Below are 24,917 nucleotides of genomic sequence, written 5' to 3'. Positions count from 1 at the left end.
CATTCTCTACAACCCGTTTTGCTCTGGACTGCCGATAATTGTAGATGCACTGCTCAGGAGTGAGATTGGTTCCTGTAAATAAAATATTAAACAAAATCATGATTACATTTCTACATAAGTATCTCTGTTAACAAGACAAACAAACACCAAAAAAGGACACTGTGTCACTGTGTGTGTGTGTGTGTGAGAGAGATGCAAAAAACACATTCCCAATCCTAATATTAATTTTCATTTAGGCAGCTGAGCAAAATATTCAATGTCTCAATCCACTCTCTCTGTTTTTTTAAATGTACTATCTGAAAATTGCGATAGCTGTATTTTTTAATTTGACTCTCTTATCAATCTGAGATGCTAGATAAACCTTGCTTTTAATTACATTTTTATCTCTTCTATGTATATTGCACTGCAGTCTGCACATTGAATTGCATTAATACAATTTTGAGTTTACATTTGGATTTTCTTTTTTATTATAAATAATCTTGTTGATAACAAAAAGATTTCCTAAAATAGTACATACAACATGCACCACAATATCTTTTACATTTTTGTTTTTCCTGTAGGCAGTGATTGATTTGAAATTCTGTAATGGTGAATAGGTCTGTGGGAAAAGTGTAACTCTCACCACTGGAATATTTGTAAGCTGGACATTTATAGGAGAATCTGTATAACAATCAGGCTGTGGAACGAGAACCTCCAGAGGCCTAATTCTTTCTCTTTGCTTCCTTTTCAAATCCATATCAATCATACTTGCTACCATTATTACATCCAATCTATCGTCTATCTGATTAGGATTAAGTATGGATATCATATCATCTACAATTGTTCATTCTGACCTGAATAGGGTCACATCAGGTTGTCCTTCAAGGGGAATGCTCCATCTGTGATGAACACATGGGGGCTCAGGACTTCACTGTCAGGCAGAGTAGATGGAGGCAACAGGCACAGGTTCACTTGAATAAGTTGTGAGCCAAACTGGCTTCTCACAAATACTCCTGCGTCACTGCCACGGCCGTATGCTCCCATATCCATAACAGTGAATCTGTATCTGGCATCACACACAGCCATTAGGATGAAGCTAACGTATCCTTTGTAATTTAATATAGTGCACGTACTCTCACATGTGTACCGTCCTTTGCGCCAAGGCAGTTTGGGAAGTTCCACAAATTCCAGAAATCCTGTTTCATGTTCTTCCACTGCTCTGTATCAGGGAAAGCCACAAACTCATCCTTTAGAACAGCCCATATGGCTTGGCAGACCTTGGCCACGATGTTAGAAACTGTTCCTGGGCCAAGCTTGTAGCTGGCTGCTAATGCTCATGGACTGATTCCTGTTGCAAAGTAACGCAGCGTAACGGCAAGCTGGACTGCAGCTCCAACAGGATCAATGTGCGTACTTCGATGTTTGATGTATGGCTTGATTCAGTGAAGCAAATCATCAAACTTAACTGCTGACATTCAAAAGTATTCATGGTGTTTTTCCACATCCATTTGTTGCATGGGCAATACAAGTGTTGCATATTCCCCGTCATAATGACGCAATACATTTAAAGGCCTCACATTCCATCTCGTGTGTCTTTGTTGCCGTCGTTTTTTCACCCTTCGCAAAACAGAATCAGAATGCAAAGAAGTTTCTCTGTGGACATCTTTTTTTCTCTCAACTCACAACACAATGAAACCGGATGTTGTTTACTTGCCGTGATATGATGATTTCTCACACTGCCACCTGGTGGATTCTTCCAGATTTACGCAAAGTGCGCGCGCAGGTTTAAATAGTAAAATGCTTGCGTAGCAGGAGCGTCTGCTGCAGCGTGCGTTGCATTGCGTGAAGTATAAACCCAGCTTAAGTCAACTGTTAAAGATGACGTCAGCACGTCTCGGTCTCCAAACTGAGAAAGGTATTGTTGCAGCCCGGAGTAAAATGGGTGTATCATGTGAGCGTGGTCATCTGGCAAACATATCGGACTTCAGCCAGTCAAATATTAGGTTTTTTTAATCAACCACTTCATCATCCAATCATGTTTTAGCTGTTTTGTGTCAATTGGCTTTTAATTCGGCAAATTATCAACAGGGGTAATTAATGTTTGATTGATGTGTGCTTGCAACAATGCGATTTGGTGAAGTGGATTTGATTGACATTTATTCCGCCCTCCCAGGTCCACCCATTTTACTCTGGGTTGCAGCAATAACCCTTCTTTTTCTTCAGAAACAATGTATGAAAGCTCTGAACTGCACAATGAAAAAATTGTGGGAGAGTCCTTATCTCGTGTGTATGTGAAAATATCTTTGTACTGGACATGTACTGTATGTACGAGATGAAGTTAGATTAAAAAATGACAAAAGTGCGCTATGGTATTACTGCATTTGCCATGCGAAACTGCATTCTAAAGGTAGGTGTTAGGCTTTGATGGAGTGCAGAGTGAAGATTTTTAGCTTTGAATGACTTACATTTATAACTTTACTGAAGATCACTATTGAAGATGTCCTGTAATGCGGGGTCCTGCTGCAGTTTATTCCATCCATCCATCCATCCTCTTCTGCTTATCCAAGGTCAGGTCGCGGGGGCAGCAGCTTGAGCAGAGATGCCCCGACTTCCCTCTCCTCGGCCACTTCTTCCAGCTCTTCCGGGGGAATCCTGAGGCATTCCCAAGCCAGCCAGGAGACATAGTCCCTCCAGCGTGTCCTGGGTCTTCCCCAGGGCCTCCTCCCGGTTGGACGTGCCCGGAACACCTCGCCAGGGAGGTGTCCAGGAGGCATCCTGATCAGATGCCCGAGCCACCTCATCTGACTCCTCTCGATGCGAAGGAGCAGCGGCTCTACTCTGAGCCCCTCCTGGATGACTGAGCTTCTCACCCTATCTTTAAGGGAAAGCCCAGACACCCTCCAGAGGAAACTCATTCCAGTATTCAGGATCTCGTTCTTTTGGTCACTACCCATAGCTCATGACCATAGGTGAGGGTAGGAACGTAGATTGATAAAATTAAAAGATCTTTGCCTTACTTGAATTGTATTCCACAACCATACTACACAAACCCCTGTGCCTTTGACACCCCCACAGTAGATGCCCTCAAACTGCTGATGCTTTCTGTGGTCCGTGGTCCATAAAACTAAATAAGGATCACAAACACAATCTGAGTTGCTTTTCTGAATTGCTAACAAACTAAACTGGATTCTCAAAAAAGTCCAAAAGTCAGCAAATCCTTAAAGGATAGGTTTGGTATTTTTCAAGTATGGTATACACATTTGTCATCTGAAATTGGGTTCTAAAGTTAAATGTTCTGTATAAATTAAAAAAAACTAATTAACTTGCTCACATTGGTGCTTTACAATGCTAGCAATGAGTATGGAGCAGCTCCCCTTCTAGGCTTTGGCCTTTTTCAGGCCTTACTGTGTATTTAGGGCATTTTGAAGTGTTTTGGCCCAATGCCTTTCATAAATATTTAGGCCTTACTTCTGTGTAATGCTGTTGGAAAACGGAGCTTTTACAGTGTGCTAAATATGACTTGTAATATTTAACTTGTTTTATTTCTGCCTCTTTTTATTTTAGAATCATTTAGATAATGGGTTCAGAGCTCATGTGAGAAATGTTCTGTACCTGAAAGGGCAGGCAGGTACAAATGACCTCATTAGCTCATTAATATTCATGAGGTCATTTCTCAAGACTGTCAAATTGTGGAAGTAGATAACATTCTGGGGTGTAGGCAAAATAGACATAGACAAGAATTGTGGGAAAATAAGTATAAATTGTTAAAGAGTGTCATTATTTATTAGAACATATATGTTAAGCTTAGATAAAGTGACCAGTGTGTGTATGCTTGGAAGAAAATATAAAATGGAGGCTTGGGAATTTAAGATGAACATGTGTTGTTGTCAAGACAAAAGTAACATAATCGACAATCAACCAGACCCTGGGAACTCATTGGTTGTCCCAAACTTTGACTGACATAAGGCAGGGTTTTATTGTGAAAAGGGGCAGTCAGCAAGACCCTATAAATTCAAAGGTTTTAAAAAGGCACTGCCAGAGAGACAGCATTAACTGTGAAGACCAGGGGAGAGACAGAAACAACTGCCAGAGGGAAGACCACTCAGTCTGATTTTGGCACCTACAGGCTGCCTGTTTGCTCCCAAGCATCATGCTGGGTTTAAGAAGTCAAAGTCTGCAACAACCAAAGTCTTGGCCACCTGAAACGAAGCTTGCTGTGTGACCCTGATTTGAATCGTTCAGGTTGTATGTTTTCCTATCTAACATTTACACCTGGTTTCTCATTCATAGAAACAAAATGAATGATTGAAATAGTTTTGAATATTGTTTTGCTGAAGATGTCCTGTTGTTTACTGACGTTTAACAATGGTCGATGATTGTTAATAAATCAAACTGTGTCCATTTAGGTATTGCACTGTCAGGGGTCATGATTAGCCCTTGGCTTCTGTTAGACCGTGTAGCCCATTCCAAGGGAGCCGTCGGGATACAAAGCCTGACAGGAGTAGCTGTTCCTGGTTTTGCTGGGGTATTCTGAAGTGTAGCCCGTTCAGGGGACGCAATCTGAAGATGGATCGATATGTAAGTGAATCCCAGCAGGGACGCCTCCTGGTAAGGTACTTAAGTTGAGGTAGCTGGCCTTGGCCAATGTTGAGATGCTCTTGCTTTGTATTTGAGCTCTTCCGTGATGAGTGAATGTTGAACAGACAGTTTTGCAGGACATACGTGTGAATCAAGGCTAACGGCTTAGGCATTTCCAGTATTAATTTGTCCACCAGTATAAAAAGAACCTTAGTGGTTGAAGTGCCTTTCCTAGACACCTTTAAACCACAAAACAGCCTGTTTGAATGATCGCAACACTAGTAAGGTTTTAATGCCACCTCATAGCGAGTAAATACTGTAAGCCAGCAGGGGAGTTGGTGCCACGTCATGGCTGCCAGGTGGAAGAGGCCAAGGTGGAGAGAGAACAGGGAGCTGAGGATGGAGGTACTTGGCAGCACTTCTGAGTTGAGTAAGCAGGTGACCATCCCACTGTGAAGACGGGGGTCCAAGACTCCCGTAGAGGGGTATGTAGGCCCATCATGGCAGCTGAGATTTGCTTTGTGTACCATTCTATTTTCTATTTTAAATACCCACCTTTTTTTATAGTTTTGGCCATATATTAAGAGAGGATTTTCAAGCACTGAGCACCCATTCCTGTTACAAAGGAAATCGGAGTCGTTGCAGAAAACAAAATGGGAGTGTGCGTCCCGCGACTTTCTTATATACTGAGATAGAGGAAAAGGTCATCAGAACCACTTCATATCTCCTCAAGTCATATCTCCTTGTTTCTCATCATAACTAATCAATGATATCGATACACAATCATGTATCTCTATTTATGATCAAACTTTAGATTAAAATGAGATTTTCACACTTAGAGAGGTTGAAAATGACGGAATTTTTTCATGATTGCATATGCATGCATTACCTAGATTACGTGCAAAGTAAAAACAGATATATTCACCTAAAAACATAGAAAAAGTGTTAGTATTATAAAAAATGCATTTAGCCACATTTAATTATGATAATGATGGCAGAAATAAAAAAAATATAGTAAAATTAAATGTATTACTAGGAACACGACAGGGACATGGCAGCTTATTGTTCCCATTATATCTTTATATTTACATGGCATGTTCAATGTTTACACTGTGGCAGGCTGCTGGCGTCCATGCCCAGTCAGGACTCCCCTGCACACTATATGCATGGAGAGGAGCCCTGGACAGTGCAATAGCTCCCCCTGGACGCTAGATGGCCGCCCCCTGGGCTGGAGTAGTGCCTTGGTTTCCCACAGGGCTCCCTGGGAATTGGAGTTGGGGGCAGCCCTGTTGGGTCCCACAGGTACTGTCAGCGGATGCTGTGTTTGGGACTCCTGAGCCCGTGTGGGCAACAGATTCATCACACTTGGAAGTGCCGCCAGAACTCGGTGATCAAACACCTGGAGCACTTTTAGGTGACCTATAAAAGGAGCCAGCGACCACCACTCATCGGCCAGAGTCGGGTGGAGGAGGACAAGGTTGCTAGGGAGGAGTGGTGGTGCCAAGGAAGAGAAAAGTGCTTGTGCTATATTGGTGCTTGGGACTGTGTTGTGGCTGGGGGGATTACAGGGGAAGACGTGCCCTCCAGCTGAAGAGAAATAAAAGACTTTATTTTACACGTGTCCATCCATCCATCCATCCATGTTCTAACCCGCTGAATCCAAATAGGGTCACGGGGGTCTGCTGGAGCCAATCCCAGCCAACACAGGGCACAAGGCAGGAACCAATCCTGGGCAGGGTGCCAACCCACTGCAGGACACACACAAACACATCCACACACCAAGCACACACTAGGGCCAATTTAGAATCGCCAATCCACCTAACCTGCATGTCTTTGGATTGTGGGAGGAAACCGGGCGCCAGAGGAAACCCACGAGACACGGGAGAACATGCAAACTCCACGCAGGGAGGACCCAGGAAGCGAACCCGGGTCTCCTAACTGCGAGGCAGCAGCGCTACCACTCCTGTGTCCAATCTGTGTCAGGTCAGGCGCTATATAGTGCTCATCTTACAACACATTATTGTTAAACTGATGATGTATTCATTAACATAAAATGAATAGTAGTTATTGAAAGAATATACATTATATTGAATACAGTTTTTAATAAATTAAATTTAATAATGTACATGTTTACATTTCAATGATACAAAAAATTTGGACGGTTGTTTAAATAAAAATACCACTTCCGGTTGAGTAATTTTTCTCAAATTTCATATCTGTTTGCTTTTTATCATTATAAATGTCTATACAAAATTTTAATCATCTGTAATTATAACCATAGTTACCTTGTACCATGTTAGCCATTATAGATCTGGTGAGAAGTTAAGCAAAATGACATCCTTTATTGGCCAACTAGAAAGATTACAATTTGCAAGCTTTCAAGGCAACTCAGGACCATAGTTTACTTGAAAATTTGCGAAAGTATTCAGTTAAAGTACCATTATCCTGTTGCCGGAAGTGGCTCCAAAATGGATAAGATTCCTTATCTTCTATACTAATAAAAGGCAAAGCCCTCACTCACTCACTCACTCACTCACTCATCACTAATTCTCCAACTTCCCGTGTAGGTTGAAGGCTGACATTTGGCAGGCTCATTCCTTATAGCTCACTTACAAAAGTTAAGCAGGTTTCATTTCGAAATTCTATGCGTAACGGTCATAACGGTCGACAACTTCTGCCATGTTAAACTTTCTTATTTATGGCCCCATCTTCACGAAATTTGGTAGGCAGCTTCCCTGCACTAACCGAAACCGATGTATGTACTTATGACACCACTGTCAGCCGCCATATTGAACTTTCCAACGGTCTTTGTTACCTATAGGCCCATCTTCAAGAAATTTGGTACGCGGGTTCCCAACGCTAACTGAATCCTACTTACGTACATATATACGTCCATAGCCTGCAGCTCGGTCACCGTGTGAGGCGGCGTTGGGTCCCCCATCCCCAAGCCTCCCACGTTGTTGCCTACCTGCCTATATAAGGCCGTCCGTCGCTCCAGTCTCTTCATTCACTTCCTTGGTTCGCCACGGGATTCATGTCTCCCTGCTGATAACTGCAGCCTTTTTATTTAATCCACGGCTTCTCCGCTGTTTTATTGTTCGTTTATTACGATTATAGTTATTGTGTAGGTATTTTAGACTTAGTTTACATTGTTCAGGTACCCATTTCTTTTACCTTTCCAACCGTCCCCCATTAACGTGTCTATCGAGGTGATCACCATCGATCAAAGAACTGTCACTTACCGGGTGGTTTCCATGTCTGGAGATGCCGCCTGCCTTTTCCATTCCCTATGTTGCATATCAGGCTCACTCTTGATATCTGGAGGAACATTATGTCTTATGTATTGAATGACTGGGAAAGGTTCAAGGTGTGGACTGATGATGGTACAGGAGATAATTATACTACACAGGAGCACTAGAAGAGTGAAATGCTTAAGCCCTTCACCTATGGTTCTGCATGTGAGTTGATGGCTGCCGCTGAATTGTTCGGTTGTTGCTTTCAAGTGTACCAAAATGGCCAAATATTTTACACCTTTGGAGAACCCTCCAATGCCTCTTAAACATCTTAGATTCACAGATGATGATTTGAGTAATGGACACTTTGATGTTTATGCATGTTTCAGCTCTCAAAAGCTGGATGCGAAGTTATCGATGAAACCGGCTGTATGCTTACAACGCTTGACAGATGCTGAATGTCACTTCAACACAAGTCCTGCAAATACTAACGTAATTGAAACAAACCATGAAACTCAACCTGATTATGACAGCAGCAATCCAAGCTGTGAGAAAACAGGAAAAATGAGGCGTGTCAGACATCGTGGTACATTTTCTGATGCAGCTAGACAGAAACAACTTTGTGACGCTGCCGCCAAATACTCGCAGAAAAATCCACAAGTTCATAGAGACACTGTCGCTAAATACTCTCTCAATAATGAGAAGCGACTCATACGAAAACAACAGGTTTGGCTCAAAAAAGCCGATTGTGGATTTGCGTACAACCCAAACATACATTATGAATCTGACAAAACAGTACACAATGGATCCATGGATGTTGACTGTGAGTATTGTCAAACTCATAGGTAGAAATGCGAATCTCCTGGTTTGTGCTGTAACTATTGGTAAAGTCTCTCTCACTCCTTTACGTAAGCTTCCTAACCTTCTTGAGGGCCTGTTAAATGGCGAACATCCTCAAAGTGAGCATTTCTTGAACAACCTTCGAAAGTACAACAGAGCATTTCAAATGACGTCATTTGGTGCTAACCAAATCGTTGTGGGAAATTGTATGCCTTCATTTAAAGTCCAGTGACAAGTGTATCACTTGACTGGCAGTCTTTTACCTATGCCAACTGAGGAACACAAATTTTTGCAAATTTATTTCGTTAGGAACGATGAAAAGGAAGTACAAATGCGGTGCGCTAATGTTTCTGGAGTTAACACACCCCTGATGCAGCAATTGCAAAAAATGCTGCATGATTGTAACACTTACATCCAAGACTTCCACTCCGCAATCGACAGTATTTCAGATGAAGACAAAGACTTCAAAGTTGTCATTCACGCCGACAAAAAACCACTAAATGCACACAAAGGCAGGTTTAATAAACCTGCAGTACGTCAAGTTGGTGTTGTTATCGTTGGTCTATTAGGATATTGTCTTGAAAAGCAGGGACAATAAACTGCAATGCATTAAGGAAACCCACAGATCCTATGATGCACTTCAATATCCCCTCATGTTCTGCTATGGTGAAGACGGCTATTCTGTGTGTATACCTCAAGTTCATGCTGCCAGTAAGTTACCTATGAAGAAAACCGTCTCTGCAGCAAACTTCTATTCATACCGCCTTATGATCAGACAACATCATGATAATAATATCCTTTTCTTCCGAACTTTATTAAATCAGTTCTTAGTTGATATGTACGCAAAAATTGAATCCGAAAGACTAAGTTATATCAGACTAAATCAGAAGAAACTACGAGCTGAAAATTACATCCACTTGAAAGATGCTATAGACAAAAACGACACTAATTTAAGGGAACTTGGTCAAGCTGTGATATTACCATCGTCGTTCACTGGAGGACCTCGCCATATGCTATTATCTTCAAAATTTTACCCCAATCTACGAAATCTCCACGAAAACGACGTGTCATGGTTGAGAGAGCGAGCTATCCTGACCCCAAGAAATTACATGACTATGACTATAAACCACATTTTACTTCAAGAACTACCTTTACAACCGAAAACATATCAGTCTGTGGATTCAGTTGTAGAAGTGGAAGACGCGGTGCACTATCCGGTACAGTTTCTCCACACTCTGAATCCTCCAGGCACTCCTGAGCATAATCTAATTTTGAAGGTTGGGGCACCAATAATGTTACTGAGAAATTTACAACCACCTAAACTTTGTGACGGCACGAGACTTCAGGTCAAGTCTCTGCAAAAGAACTTAATTGAGGCAACTATTTTTACTGGCAGTGGCTCAGGGGAGAGAGTTTTTATTCCTCGCATCCCCGTTATACCCTCTGATCTCCCATTTCAATTCAAACGCCTCCAATTTCCAGTAAGGCTCTGCTTCGCAATGACAATTAAGTCGTCTCAGGGACAGACCCTACAAAAGGTTGGCATTGATTTGAGGCAAGATTACTGTTCACATGGCCAACTCTATATTGCATGCTCAAGAGTAAGCTCAGCGCGCAGCTTGGTCATATTACAACCAGATGGCCGAACTGACAACGTGGTATAGAAAGAGATCCTTAACACATACAGTAGTTATTGGTATATTTTCCCTAAGTTTAAAAAGGTTTACTTTTCTTCTTAATAAAAATTTTAAGGCAGTACTTCACCGCTGTGAAGCGTGGATATTTTGCTAGTTTTTGATATAAAGCAGATGTACAATATCTCATTGACCTATAGGTCAAAGCGCTTTCGAGTTATCGTGTTTACACACAGACAGACATTTCCAAAATGGCCAGACATAGTTTCCAAAATGGCCAGACATAGTTTCAAAAATGGCATTTTCAGACTCAGGATCAAGATTTATCAAAATCTCGAGGTTGAATTTTTTCACGATTCCTACACATTTCTCTATATGTATACGAGAAAGTAATGGGGACGGTCACAAAGTCCCATTCTGGTAAAGGAGAAGGAGACTACCCTGTCTTTTGCCACAAAAGTTCTTTCCTCATACCAGGACCTGAAGCTGGAAACTTCTCAAGTTTTGCAGATTTGTACCTGTAGTGTTCCCGCCACTTTGATCCAATGTCAGAATATCGTGTTGCTCAAAGCTCCAAAGGGACATCTTTCCCCTCCTGCCGATCTTTGATCGAATGTTAGGGGATCGCGGTCCTCGAAGCAAAATGTTGCCCTCTCATCCCCAGCACCTCAGACACTCGCTCCGACAGATACCCACGAATGTGTTTGGGATGTTTAACACAGGACCGTGCTCTTCTAAGTCTATGCACACCTTTCTTTCATTGATATTTACATGTTTAATCTTAAATAAGAATTACCAGTCAGTTCCCAACTGTACTGTACAAGTTGTTATTCTTGCCTTGCAATCACGGATATGCTATCTCTTCTTTGATCGGGCAAATCTTTTATAGATATGAATATACAAAAGCATCTTTAGCATATAGCTGATAACATGCACATTACAGGAATTTACTTAAAAAGGTAAGGTAGGATGATATAAACATGAATAATGACATATATTACATAGACTCGAGATCAGAGGCTGCTTCCTAGACAATAATTTTATTCTTTAAAGATGGTAGGCATCTTTGTTGTACTAATAGGAATTTTAGGGTGTCCTTTCAAGGTGAACACAGCTGCATCTCTCAGAACAATACGTGCTTATTTAACAAAGTTAGACAAATCTTGTGAGTCTAATATTAAGGATACTAAAGCACTTTAAAAAGATTTTCTTCAACAGCAAGCCAGAGTTCTCCCCCTAGTTTACGCCTAAATTGCCTTTTATATTTGTTATGTCCATTTTTGATATTTTGATTATTGTAATTTATGTCAGTAGCTATTTTTGTGGTCTAATTATGCTTTTTATGCCAGTGTTGTTTATTGTTTAGTTTCTGAGTGCCTAGGTTTGTTCTCTGATGTTCCTTGCATTTTGTGCATGATTCCCCAAGAGGCGGGGCCACACGTCCATCACCATTTAGGGACCGCCCCATTCCTTTTAAGGCTGAAGGAAAATGCAGTCCCTAGCCGTTCACCGAATGTGTTTTGTGAGTTCTCGATTTGTTTATTTCTTCTTTGTATTTACTGTTTTTTATGAATTCTGCTGCTGTTTTAAGGATTCTGATTTCTGTTTTTTGTGCTTAGACTTGTTTGCTTTTTGACTCCTTATTGCCCCTTTTTTGCCATTTAAGCATTTTCTTATATCTTCTGTTTTATTAATAAGTCTTCAATTTTATACAAAACCAAAGTTTTTATAGTTCCCCCAGAGAAGCAATATATTTTTGATAACTCTGCTATTCCTTTTGTATTTAAAAGCCTGACCTCAATTCTGAGGTCTTGTAAGGCCTTTGGCCTTTCATTTTCCTGGGGCCAGACTTGCCTTGGGTAAGACCTATTTTGTGGGCTCTTTTTTGAAGGCCTCACCCTATTCTATTTTGTGGAGCCACAATAATCTTAACAGTATTGAGGAGTAAGATGGTGTGTGGGTGTCAGTGCTTAAATAGGCAGAGTGGTGGCTCTGAGGCTGAGGATCTGCGCTGGCAATCAGAAGGTTGCCAGTTTGAATCCCGTAAATGGCTGAAATGATTCTACTCTGTTGTGCCCTTGAGCAAGAACCTTAACTGCAATTTCTCTGTCCTGGGTATGACGTTAACCTGCATCCAGCCCTGCAAGCAGCTCCTCCAACTTTACACGGCACTCAAGCCCCTATACAAAAACCTCACTCTGTTCCATTCAATTCAATTCGGTGCTTAGGTGTCACCCGGTGCACGGCTGCACTCTGGTACTAATTTGGGATCTTGTGGTGGTTTTGTCGTGCGGTGTGTGCAGCAACATGCTGTATCAGTGCATGCTCCTAACCTCCCTCTCTCTCTCTCTTAAGTAGATGGCATCTGTGTGTCTGTGTTAAACATACAGTGTGAGAAAAGACCAGTCTGATAAGTTCCACTCCCCCCACCATGATAATGCAGCCGTTGTCCAACTCTTACTACTTCTTTGTGGTTCAGTTGTCAAAGGGACTAAAAAACCAGCAAAACTGCTTTTTTGTGTTTTTTTGTCATCAGTGAAGCTTTATTGAGGAAATCAATCAATGAACATATGCAGACCACAGAACATGTACAGTAGCTGAAGTGAGGGGCACCATGCAGTTTTTACAGTGAAGGTGTCTCATAGAATATCAAAGGTCTGTGCGCTCATTGTGTGCCATGCTCCTTTTGATTGAGTTTTCCCAGTCTTTGCTTAAGTATGCCAAGATGTCACAAGCATGCTTTACTCTGAAAGCTGTTTAATGTCTTGACAAGGCTACATTGTCTTGTAATAGTCAGCAGGGTGCACTGACTCTTGGCCGTCATCTTCACCTCCTCCTTCTTGCTCGGGGGCTCCTTGTGTGATGGAGGCTGACTCTTCTTGTTCTTGGATGTCCTTAGTGGTTGAACATTTGTCCTCTTGGCTTTCCTTGGGAAGTTCCATGCCTTCATTCTGCCCCAAGATCTCCTGTGTTGTTGGACTGGTAGTCTTTCCAAGATCTGCTTCCTCCTTGCTCCCTATTTCCATATGATGCAATTTTCCTGTGGATGACTTGCATACCTCTTCTCTGTGGTCACATAACATGGCATTGATTTCTTCAGTTCCTAAACCTGTGTGGATGTCTTCTTTACAGCTGGTATATTCTTTAAATTCCTGCTGTGTAATGGTGTCATGGTCTCTGGGTGTGAAGTCAGTGTGTGGTGACTGTGCAGATTCTGCTGTGTCAGCCATTTCTTGTTCGGGGTGAACAACTGCACCTTCCTGCTGCAAGTCTTGTGCAGATTCTGCTGTGTCAGCCATTTCTTGATCAGGGTAAACAACATCATCTTCCTGCTGCAAGTCTTTTGGTTCATCTTTGCTGGTAGTTGCCGGTCCTTCTTTAATCTGACCCATTTCATCTGTTTGTATGGGAGAAACCTGGTCACCAATTGTCCTTCTCTCAGATTCTAAAGTCTTGTCTTTTGCTGTCAACTGTTCTTCATTAGTTTCCACCATGTTACTGCATTTCTTTTCTTCTTGATTTACTTGCTTCAGTTCCTTTTCTTCTGGGTGACATCTACTTTCTGCTTTGGACTCTTTCTTATCTGAACTATCCTCTGTTTTGGTTAGAGGACTGCTTTCCTCTGTTTGTTCCTGTACACTCAATGCTGTCCCTTGTCCATATTCTGATGGGGTGTCCCTAAGTGCTTGGCCGATGTTTTCTCCATTCTCCGAGAACACTTGGCTACTCCCTTCCAGTTCTTCCAGTTCCTCCATTCCTGTCAATTGTCCACCTGACAGTGTTTGGATTATCAAGGTGTTTGTTTCTTCTTCTTCAGCCTTCCCATCCCGGTCATATTTTGGTTCTGTGACCTCTTCATCATCACCAGTTGTCCAACAAGTTGAGACCAGGACTTCCCTTGCTTTGCTAGTGTCTTCATGTGTGACCTCCATATTTTCCTTGGTCACAGGTACACCGAGTAAAACTTCTTGCTCATCTTCTGCTTGATCTCTGGTGTCAGGTCTTTTCTCTTGTTCAGTGTTGTCTTCTTTCCTGTGTATATCTACCACGCCAGCTGTGATCTCCTGTTCTCTTTGTGGCTCTCTCAGTTCTGCCCCAACTTCCTCAGTTTTGAACTCTTCCGAAATTACATCGGCCTTCCCCTTGTCATGATATTCTCCTTCTTTATCGGGAGACTTGCAGATTTCTGGTTTCTGAATCTCTTTTCCTTTGGTTGCCTGCTCCAGTTCTTTTTTTGCTTCATTGTCTTCCTTTAATTCTTTTTGCCTATAATTCTCCTTGGATATTTCTTCATACTCCACATTTTCAGTTTTCAATGTTTCAGAGCTAACTTCTTTTCTTCTGGAAGTAATTTCTTCTACATCTTCTCCTGGCCCATCATTTCCATCTTGTTCTTCCCTTGTCAGAATGCTAAATGTTTCTTGGTTTGCAATTTTGCTGTCTTCCAATAGGCACAACTGGCTTGATTTTGTTGTTTCATCTTCTGTGGAAGCGTCATGCAGTGCTTCTCCATCAACATTCACCTTGGAAATGGCCTTATGGTGACTTTCTCCCATCATCTCATTGGTTGCTGTTTCTTCCTCCTTCAGATCTTCATGGGCTTTCTGCTTTTCAGTATTCTGTACATCAGAATCTGCACTCTCTTTTGATATTTCTCCCTCGATGTGTGGCTCTTCATGTGTGTATTCCTCTCCAGATGGTGGGCATTCACTCTGAAGCATGGCATCTTGTAATTGTCTGTTCTGCTCAGGTTCAACATGTAACGCATGCTCTTCATATTGCTCATCTCCCATGTTTGTCACATCACTATCCTTTGAACTCTCTTCTTCTTCTTTATGGGTTTCATTTTCTGCACTTTTGGCGAGATTCTCGGGTGCTGTTTGTTCTCTCAAACTGCTGGTCTTGCTGATAGTCACAATCTCTGTTGTTATAATTTCATCTTCCTTCTCTTCACTTTGTTCTATAGCCATGTCTTCAGTCTGTTTGTCTTGTTTAAACATGCTGTCATTTACCTTATCGTCTTTGCCTGCATAATCCATTAACTTGATTTTATCTTCATCATCTTTACCAACATTGAGGTCCACATCTTTATCTCTAAAATCTTCAATTTCTAGACTTTTCTCCTCCAATTTTTCTTCTTCACTCACAATTTCCTCTGCATCTGTATCTTCAATTTCTGTTAAGTTGTCTTCCTTGGTGGCTTCAGTAATGGTGTCTCCGATTGACTTGGATTGCAGTTCTTGAATGGGAGAAACAGGCTTTTGTTTCTTCAGACTTGGCACAGAATACAAGACAGGCTGTCTGCACAGAGCACGTGGAGCAAGAAGATCTTCAGTGCCAGTGCAAAATTTGAATTCCTCGTCTTCTAAAAGTTTCCTAACAGAGGTAAGCAAATGATAGAGGTCAATTTTTTAAAATCAATAATGTTCAGTTACATCTATCCATCCTAAAATCTTTAAAACTAATTTTATGCTTATAGGGTGACATAGCCTTTCTCTGAAGCACAAGGCCATCCCTGGGCAGACTCCCTCATACATCCACATTCACTCACGTTGGGCCAATTTAAATTCACTAGTCCATCTAATACCTGTGACTTTAAGAAAAGCAAGGTTCAATTAAGTTATACCCAAAACGCAAGATTTGTACAGTCTGTACTGTCACAAGTACAGAGTACAACAAATTCTTACTTGCATGTGCTAATGAACATGCAACACGTGGCCACTCTCCAATGCCATGATTAATGAGTAGAAACTAGCTGACCTCGAAATGATTTGTACACTATAGAGCTTTCTTTATTGCTAATTATAATTTCATATCTCAGAATGTGCTGTAAACCTATCGTTGTCACTTAAACATGCAGTCCATCCATCTGCTCACTTTGAAAGCCACTTAATCCATTTCAAGGCCAACGAGTCAGAAGTTTAGGGCAAGAATTAACCCTGGATTGGGCACTGGCCTTTGTACGCTCATCCACATCAGGCCACATTATAGTCCCTAGCTGACCTAAGACTCTTGTTCGAATTACTTTGTAATCTTTACTTGTATCTTATTTTTCTATGTCTTGATCTTTTTCTTCTTTGTTAAGGAGCTTGTTAAAATGCTTGTTGTGAAATGTACTATATAAAAGTAAGTGATAATTCTCTACTCGTGTATGAATTTCTTGGTCACAGGAAAGCAGCCAAGACTGGCAGCTTGTAAATTTGCAGTCCTCTTGAGAAGATTCCAAAAACAATTAATGCTAAGAAAACACAAACTTTCTTAATGGAAACTTTCTTCATTAAGTCTATGTCACATTAGATGACATTTCCAGCGATTTTCAGTCGTAGCCTTCATTTACGTAATTTTAGCGAGTTGGAGGCAGTCGGCAAAGTGCTCCTGTTAGGCTGGTTTGCATGATGTGACATACTCAGTATCTCAGTTCAAGTAGTCCACCACTCAAACAGGGCCAATTTTGTCTTGTAAGAGATTAGACAGACCACGATAAAGGGCTGGGTCAACACCTGGTGACCCCGTAAAATTGAAAAGCAGAAAAACAAGCAATAATTGCAAAGAATGTCTTTTCAGTCCGGATTTCCACAGTGAACTGAACTTAAAATGCTTATATGTCCTTCCAGCAGGAAGAGGCAGGTCCAAGCGGACCAACACCGGAAGTGACGTCAGAGATGTTGCAGCTGTCAGTCATCCAGTCTGCAGAAGGAGAGTGAGACCACCAGAGCCCTTAAGCTGTGCTTTGTGCGCATGCATGTGACAGTCTGTAGTCGTAAGGGTGGGCTCTGTGTGCACGAGAGCTTCAATAAATGCAGCGATTATGAGAAAGAAACTCCGGTGTTTTGGACCTCACAAACAAGAGAAGCTCACCTGTCTATTGTTGCATATTTTACATACCACAAACTGAATGGAAAAAAATAAAACAAGGACAAAAATTGTGGTAGAGCTCACTGTAGCTGTTAACCCTTCATATACAGTAGCTCCGGCTCTGTCAGATATTGTTTGTCACAAAAGGGAGGCGAACAAGACTGTGTTGCAAGGCTAGCACTCAGTCGGTAAATGTGACATGCCAAACAATTTTACTTCTTTAAACCAACATGGTCTGGCGCTGAGATGAGCAACTCTGATTAGCAAGTCTGACATACCTCACAACTAGAAGTTGCATAACAAAAACAATGGAGAGCTGCTTTGTAACAAGAATGCATGATGTTAGATGAGCGAGTGCGTTTAAATTATGGTCTGGTAATAAATGCTGCATTTTCATTAAACTTGAGAAAGGCTGGGAACCACGATGAGGCTGGCGGTCAGCCGGGGTCCTGGTGTTCTTCCTTTACAAGCAGCATCCCGCTAGGAGTTCTCAGCTGTAAGCTTGAGAATATTGCTACATTACTTAAAATTCTACTTTCTACTTTTACGTCACTAAATTTTCAAATGCAAATGGTGACTTTGACTCTGAAAGATTTTGCCAGATACATTTCGTATTGCAGTATTGAACCAGGAAACAAAAGAGCTACCCAAATACATACAATGTTTTACTCGGTTAATTATCTGAAATATGAGTTTCCACCATTTTACCAAAATTCACGTATATGAAGAATCTGAGATGATTTTCAAATGCACGCCACTTGCGCTAACAGCTGATCTACTAAGCAGTCATCTTGAGAACACCACACTATGGCCCCAAACAGAAACATGTAAATTTCAAAATGTCAACATAATGCAATAAAAAGGTATGTCTGGTGTCCACTGCTGTACTGATGCAGATTTAGTCCACATCCTTCATTTGACATGTTTTGAAACAGTCACCAATGCACAGCCTGATGTTGCAATCGGGACGCTAGAAGTGGATTTCTTTGCGCCCATTTTTTTATATTTTTTCTGTTGCTTGTACACGAGAGGGTAGACTGTCAGTGCCTGACCTGCACGGTCAACTCAACCCTTGTGTTATTGCAGGCTACCACAACACAAGGCTTAGTGACGTCCACAGTTCCCCTGACACAAACATCAACAGCTGCTGCATTGTGAACAGAGCTTAGGGGGCTAACATCTAGCTTATTCTTGCACTTGATCACAATTATTTTGCCTTTTTGTCATGCAGCTACTGTCACACAAGGATGAAGAGTCATGTGACTGATTCACCGGGCATATCATAGAGGTTCAGTTGTACAGGGCCATGTCATGCATTGGTTCCACTTTTTGTGCCAGTGTCTGATGACCAATTCACACCGCCATCGAGCAATGGTTCCGTTTCTAACCTGTCTCTAAACTTTTTGTTTACCATTGTGTTTTTTTTTTCTTGTAGGCTCCGCCCTACTCATAAATATTGAAAAGTTACCATAGAGTCCCCATAAGGTGGCAGTTTGTTTTTGTTTTTTGCAGCATGATGCTATTTCATCTACAAGATGGCAGTATGATACTGTCCTGAGAGTTATTCAGGCTTAACACAATAAAGCAGATCATTACATGTCACCCCAAGCCTGACTCTGGTTTAACCGTACATGCATGGAATTCCAAGATTGAATGCCAAAGGAGTTAATACAGTTTCATTCAGAGGCTGTGCACAGCGTATTGGAGCGTAAAATGCACCGGAGATTCTCACCTTAAATGAAGGCTTTAGGAGTTGAAGGATAGGCAAACAGAGTAATTAGTTTTATTGCAATAACAATAAGGTGGACTCAACCCGATCAAGCCAAGTTACATGACATATAGCCATTTCTTATGACCCTGACCTCGCTAGCACCAGCTCATTCGCTGCTTACCCTGACCCCTATTCTAGCTGGCCTCTTTCAGGCCAACCTTGTAGCCACCAATATTTCTCGTATCTTGTCATTCAGTATCATTCCTTGCCGCCCTTATTTCCTGGCTGGCTCCCAACAGGTATGTGTTCCCCCTTTTCTGACCTCGGGCTCACCCCATTCATCTTTCTCTCCCTTCTCCATTCTTTGGGCTATGAGATATTGGTGGCACATCTCTGATCTCATTAAAATAAAGAAATATGGCCTATACCCTAATTGTTTAGCATACCTGCTTCGTATAAAGTTCATGCTTTAAAGTTTCATTCTCGTAAAAGTTCATATTAAGTTTACATCTACCTGTGCTAATGTATGACTTTTTATTTTCCATAACGGCAGCCTGCTGAACAGCAGGAGACCCTTGACTTGTGCGTTCACGTACTGTCGATTACTCGTATTATCCTGGACAACATAGCTCCACAAATAGCTGGAAAGGCCTAAAGAAGAAGTAAAACTGCAAGGCCATTCCTAGAAGTGATGAAGTGTAAGTTAAACAGCATTATTAAACTGTTTCAAACTACTGCTTAGAAAATAAAACTCTAGGCTTGTAAGGCACTGAAGGTCAGGAGTGCAGCACAAAAAGGCAAGAATCTGAGCAAGTGGGAGAAGTGAAGCTGCAAAAGGCTCTGTGGGGCGTGTAGCCAGACTGTAGAGGGCCGAAAAGCCGAGATGGTGATATCTTATTTGGGTTTATTTTTAATGACTAACATTATAACAGATTGGTGTTATATGAACAAAAAATGGGGGGCAATTTGTAGGCTAGGGAATGTTTAAAATGTTTTCCATTTAAATTATTTGTAATTAGTTTACAGATCTTCCCTCTATGAAGGGGTTTGCAGAATGGAGTGGGGGAGCCTGTATGCCCTTCTCTGTGTATTAACATACAGTCTTTAAGATGTCTGCTCACACTGCATGGCACTGCTTCAAACTACAGTAACCTGGGTTATGTTTTAGAGATTATAATGTGACTCAAATGCAAGAAATAGTCTGAATTTTTTTTAAGTTTGTAACAACTTTGTTGACTGTATTTACAACAGGAAGAGATCCCACATTTCCTCATCCTTAAGTACAATTGATGATCTTCTTCTTTTGGCTGCTCCCGTTAGGGGTCGCCACAGCAGATCATCTTTTTCCATATGTACTTAACTACAATTGATATGCATTATTTAAAAACTCATGGACAGATTTTACCTTTTCAGACAGGTATGTCTGCTTTTGTCAAAAATGACTGTTGGGTACTGCTGCTCAAAATTAATTTTACAGTCAAAGAATAGGCATAAGCAGTTCTTACATGCCATTGAAATGTATGTAATTTAGATTAGTCCTTCACACAGTCCTCCTCCTCCTCATCTGCTCGCGACACACCGCACAGATTCATTCCTCTTGCCTTGCTGGCATTATTGTCTTTTCATTTTCCCTAGTAGAGGACCTCCATGGGTGTGATTATTGATATATCGCAATTGTAACCAGCTTTCAAGTTCTTTAGCCCCTGTAAGACGCTGTTTGTGCCCAGGCAGGTATCCCCATGTGCACACTGAAGTCATATGTCAATGTCAGCCATATGGATTTCCTCCTTCATAGCACACTGAGTCACTGCATGTTGTTGAAATGACGTTCCTTCATCATACGTTTTCTTGTACTGAACTATGAACACATAACTGGGGTAGGTGACGTCGTTTGTCATTCTGGTGTGAGATACAAGACGTGACAATACCATGCATTTCAATGGTGTCAGGCATTTCTGGGTGTTTCCTACATATTAGATACTTTAGTTATGACCTGTGTGCTGCAATATTCTCTTGCCCTCTCTTTTCTAAACTCCTGTGACGTCTGTCTTACACAAAGAAATGAGTGCTGCTAAAAAAGAAAATGCTTTGACTGAAGCCAAGTCATCCATGTGTGTTGACGTAAGTGGAAACAAACTGAGACGGCGATGTCACCAGGACATCAGCAAAGGTGGGCTGCTCCACACATGTGGGCTGTGAACTTTCTCAATTTGGACCTCTTTGAGAAAGGAAGTGACAATAGACCATTAAGAAGGCTAATTGTTAGCCTGTCTCCTTTTTTGTGTTAGTCGAAAATGCAACTTCAGAGTCTTAAACTCACAGGGAGAATGGAAAAAAATGCAGAAATGTAAAAACAAGATGGAGTGGATAATAATGGAGATCAGTGACCAGACATCTTCGATTGGTCAGCACCAGGAGTGCTCAGTTAATGGTCTTTGTTGAATGTTTCCCCTGATGAGGGATTGCTTGCAGTTGAAAATGTTTTATACGAATCTGCTTGGTGAGCTCTTCTGTTGTCTGGTGCCCCCTCAAAGTTTGATCCCATCTTGTACACGATGGCCTATCCTGACCATGATCTGGATTTAATGGCTAGATGGCTGGATGAGCCTTAGTATATATACCACCTTCTACTGTGCTTTTATATTTAACGTTGAATGAAGGAGTTATTGTAGTAACTTCCAGCACATCTACAGACTCCTGGATGGCTTTGATGAAGTGAAACTCGAACCAACGAGCTGTAAAGGGGTTCAACATGGACACGTGAGTGAATGAAAGTGCAGCACACTCTAACAGGCCTAAAGAATACGACCCAAATACAAAACCCCGTACCTGTAGGAGGTGATTTCCACATCTAAGGCCATTTTAATATTTAGCAATTCTTGGTATTCCTTCAGATGGCCATAGATTACAGACTTAGTGACTTGAAGTTCATTCTCTAACAGTTGCACTGTTTCCTGGAAATTAAACAAAAAAAAAAAAAAAATTAATGTAAATCCAGTATTAGGATAAGTTTATCCTCCATGTTTCTTTATTTTTATTTAATCTTATTGAGATTATCTGAGGAAATAAAACATTCCATACAATCATGTCAAACTTTATCCTCCATGTTTCAATTTAGATCAAATGAAAGTGACGTCTTACAAAGCTGTGGCCAGCTGGTAACTTATGAATGAATGCACATCTAATTGTAATCTTAAGTCCACCCTAACCTGTAATATTTGCAGCCTTTGTCTTTCTTTCATTGCATAAATAGTGCGGTCCGTAGTAGTCAGTGTGGTGTTCTACACCGCAGTCTTCTGGGGAAGCAACTTGAGCTAAAAGAAGCACAACGCCTGAACTAACGTATCAGGAAATCACAGCTCCATCACCGGGTGAACCCTTCTGGACTCACTGGACGCTGTGGTGGAAATGGGGATGGCAGCAAAATTGGGAAAATCCGCCCATGCCCTCCAGGGGGCGCTGTCTTTGAGCACTTTTAGCCACAGGCTCATTCCACCACGGAGTGCTAAGAAGCGTCTCTGGGGGTCTGTTCTGCCCACTGCTGACAGGCGACTCGATGCTTCCACCCGATACACTCTTTAAGTTTATTTTTATTTATTTAGTAGAGGGCTCTGCCCCCTGCTGGCTTCGCTGGCCCACCCCTAGGTTTGGTTTACCGGATATGCAATTTTAAGAGATTGTTATTTTCATGGGAATTGTTACATATGTATTATTTTCACTTGTACTCTAAAACTTTAGTAAACTAAACAATATTTGGAATTAACTTTTCTTTGGGCGGCATGGTGGCACAGTGCTAGCGCTGCTGCCTCGCCGTAAGGAGAACTGGGTTCGCTTCCCGGGTCCTCCCTGCTTGGAGCTTGCATGTTCTCCCCGAGTCGGTGTGGGTTTCCTCCCACAGTCCAAAGACATTGTAGGGATTTACTTGGGTTTTTATTTGGACTGGCGATTGCCTTACAAGTCTACACCCAAACATTTATTCATACATTTACATCGTCACACACGTGCATTCAAGGCTGTTACGGCTACAAAAGGTACATCGGCTAAACACTGACTTGAAGGGGATGTATTATGTGACTAATTATAGTGTTTTATATTTGAATTACTTTACAGACATCTTTTTTTTCACTTGGACACTAAATAGTCTTTTTCAGTTTATCAATGTTAGAAAAGCCAAATTAAATCCCCTACAATGTAATGTTGCATAACAACAAAATGTAAACATTTCCAAGGGTAAAATACTTTTTTTTAGGAATGGTATTTCGTGTGGGCAAACTATATACTTCTATTCGCTCAAACTTCCATCTAAATTACTTGCAAATTCCTCTTTTTAATCCATTTCCCCCCCTGCGGAGACGGCACATTTTTAAATGTGAATTCAAATTTCTTGTTTCTGTTAAATCCTCTTTAAAGCAAACTGGATAACCAGCCCGTATACAGTGCTAACTGAGCTTCGGAAAGCCCTCTAATCCGATCTAAAGACGATACCCTGTAATGCAGACAGTTACACAAAACAAACGGATAACGACCTTTCGAATACAGATCGGATACGTTGTTCGGATTTAAACTTTAAGTTGGAGACTTGTAGATCGTCTAATTCGTGTTGCCAGCGAGAATGAAAAGATTCCAAAAACGTTGGCGCGGTATGAAGTCCCATGAGGCGGAGACTTTTAATATGCGATTCTTTCAAGTCACGCTCTACTCACAACTATTTTCAAATAAGACCACGGTCATCTAACATCAGGATGCTTTTGGCAGACACACTCAACTCTTATAAACGGACTGTCTGTCTGCGTGTTAGTCAGTGTCCGTCCGCTTGCTATGAGTTCGCCCAATGGCGCATCACAGCATTTAATAATAAAATGTACTGCATTCGTCGTCCCAATAGATGCCACATCACGGACATTAACACTGCTTTTACAAATCCCATACCAAATGGTATATAGCAGAGACAGGATACGCTAAAAACGTTGACCCTGACTATGATTACTTAGATTTAAACCGCTAATTATTATATAAAACTTGGTGTTTGAAAATATATTCATCTCCAAACTCAAAAGGCGGACTCCCTCTCTAAGAATTACCGAATTGACTTCAGTATTATTAAGCCGAGTCTGTTTTTCTTACCCGGTATTGAGCGACGTCCGCCTCATGTCTCCCTTCCAGATCCTGGATTTGCATCTCTAACTCGTCCTTGATCTTTCTGGCTCTTTCCAGCTCTCCACTTTTTATTTGCCACTGACGTTTTAGTTCCTGGATGTGATCTTTGCTAGCCTGAAGTGATTCGCTATTCACGTCTGCTATCTGGGCCATACTCGCCATCCTCGTCTTGAACCACTGCTCAATCTGCTGCGTTGTGGCGTTGCTTTGACCCGCCAGCTGTTCTCTGATGTCTTTTAAAGTTGCTGTTATATCCGGCTTTGCAAAATTCTCTTCTACCGTAAGCTGAGCTTCTTGGATTTGGGCCTGCAGTTCCGACACCTCCTGGTTGTGGTTTTCTTTCAGAAAAATGATTTCCTCCACAAGCGCTTGCAACTTCGTTTCCAGGTCGATTTTGGAAAGTCGGGTGCCCCCGAGATCCTTTTTCACAACGGCGATCTTTGCTTCGGTACTTGCTCGTTTTTGAGCTTCATTTTCATATCTTCCTCTCAGCAGACTGAAGTCTTCTTCCAGGTTCTGTTTTTCGATCTCGACCTTAGTTTTTTGCGAGCTGATTTCACAAACGATTTCTCGGAGCTCTTTTATTTCGGCTTCACACATCCCTTCGTAAAGTGTAGTCGAAGTGGCTTGTTTTTCTCGGAGTTGCTGTATTTCGTTTTCCAGTACTTTATTCTCACTTTCCAGCTGGCGAACCTTGTCGATGAAACCAGCAAAGCGTTCGTTTAGTCCACGCAGGGCCTCCCTTTCATCTGTCTTCGGCCACTGGCTGGCGATGTCCGTGCATTCGGCTCGATTCTGCTGTCCCGGGGGCATGCGGCTCTTAGAAAGGGGGTCCTCCCTGACATAGGACTGCATTGTTTTACCATCAAGACTTTTGGAGAGAAGTCGAGGGAAATGGCTTTGCCCTCTCCCGTGTAAAGAACTGTCCAT

General features: G+C 41.6%; 1 protein-coding gene across 1 annotated transcript; it reads right to left on the bottom strand.

The window, feature by feature from the left end:
- Window positions 1-12,800: 12,800 nt before the first annotated feature.
- LOC120514471 (neurofilament medium polypeptide-like) lies at window positions 12,801-24,917 on the bottom strand. Its single transcript, XM_039734904.1, has 3 exons — window positions 23,955-24,917; window positions 21,660-21,784; window positions 12,801-15,640 (listed from the first exon to the last, which is right to left on the bottom strand). Exons 1-3 carry the CDS (start codon window positions 24,915-24,917, stop codon window positions 13,039-13,041), a joined length of 3,690 nt encoding a protein of 1,229 aa, XP_039590838.1. The 3' UTR covers window positions 12,801-13,038.

This window comes from Polypterus senegalus, chromosome 1 (assembly GCF_016835505.1).
Source record: "Polypterus senegalus isolate Bchr_013 chromosome 1, ASM1683550v1, whole genome shotgun sequence".
NCBI classification, from domain to species: domain Eukaryota; kingdom Metazoa; phylum Chordata; class Cladistia; order Polypteriformes; family Polypteridae; genus Polypterus; species Polypterus senegalus.
This window is presented reverse-complemented; position numbering and strand designations above follow the sequence as displayed.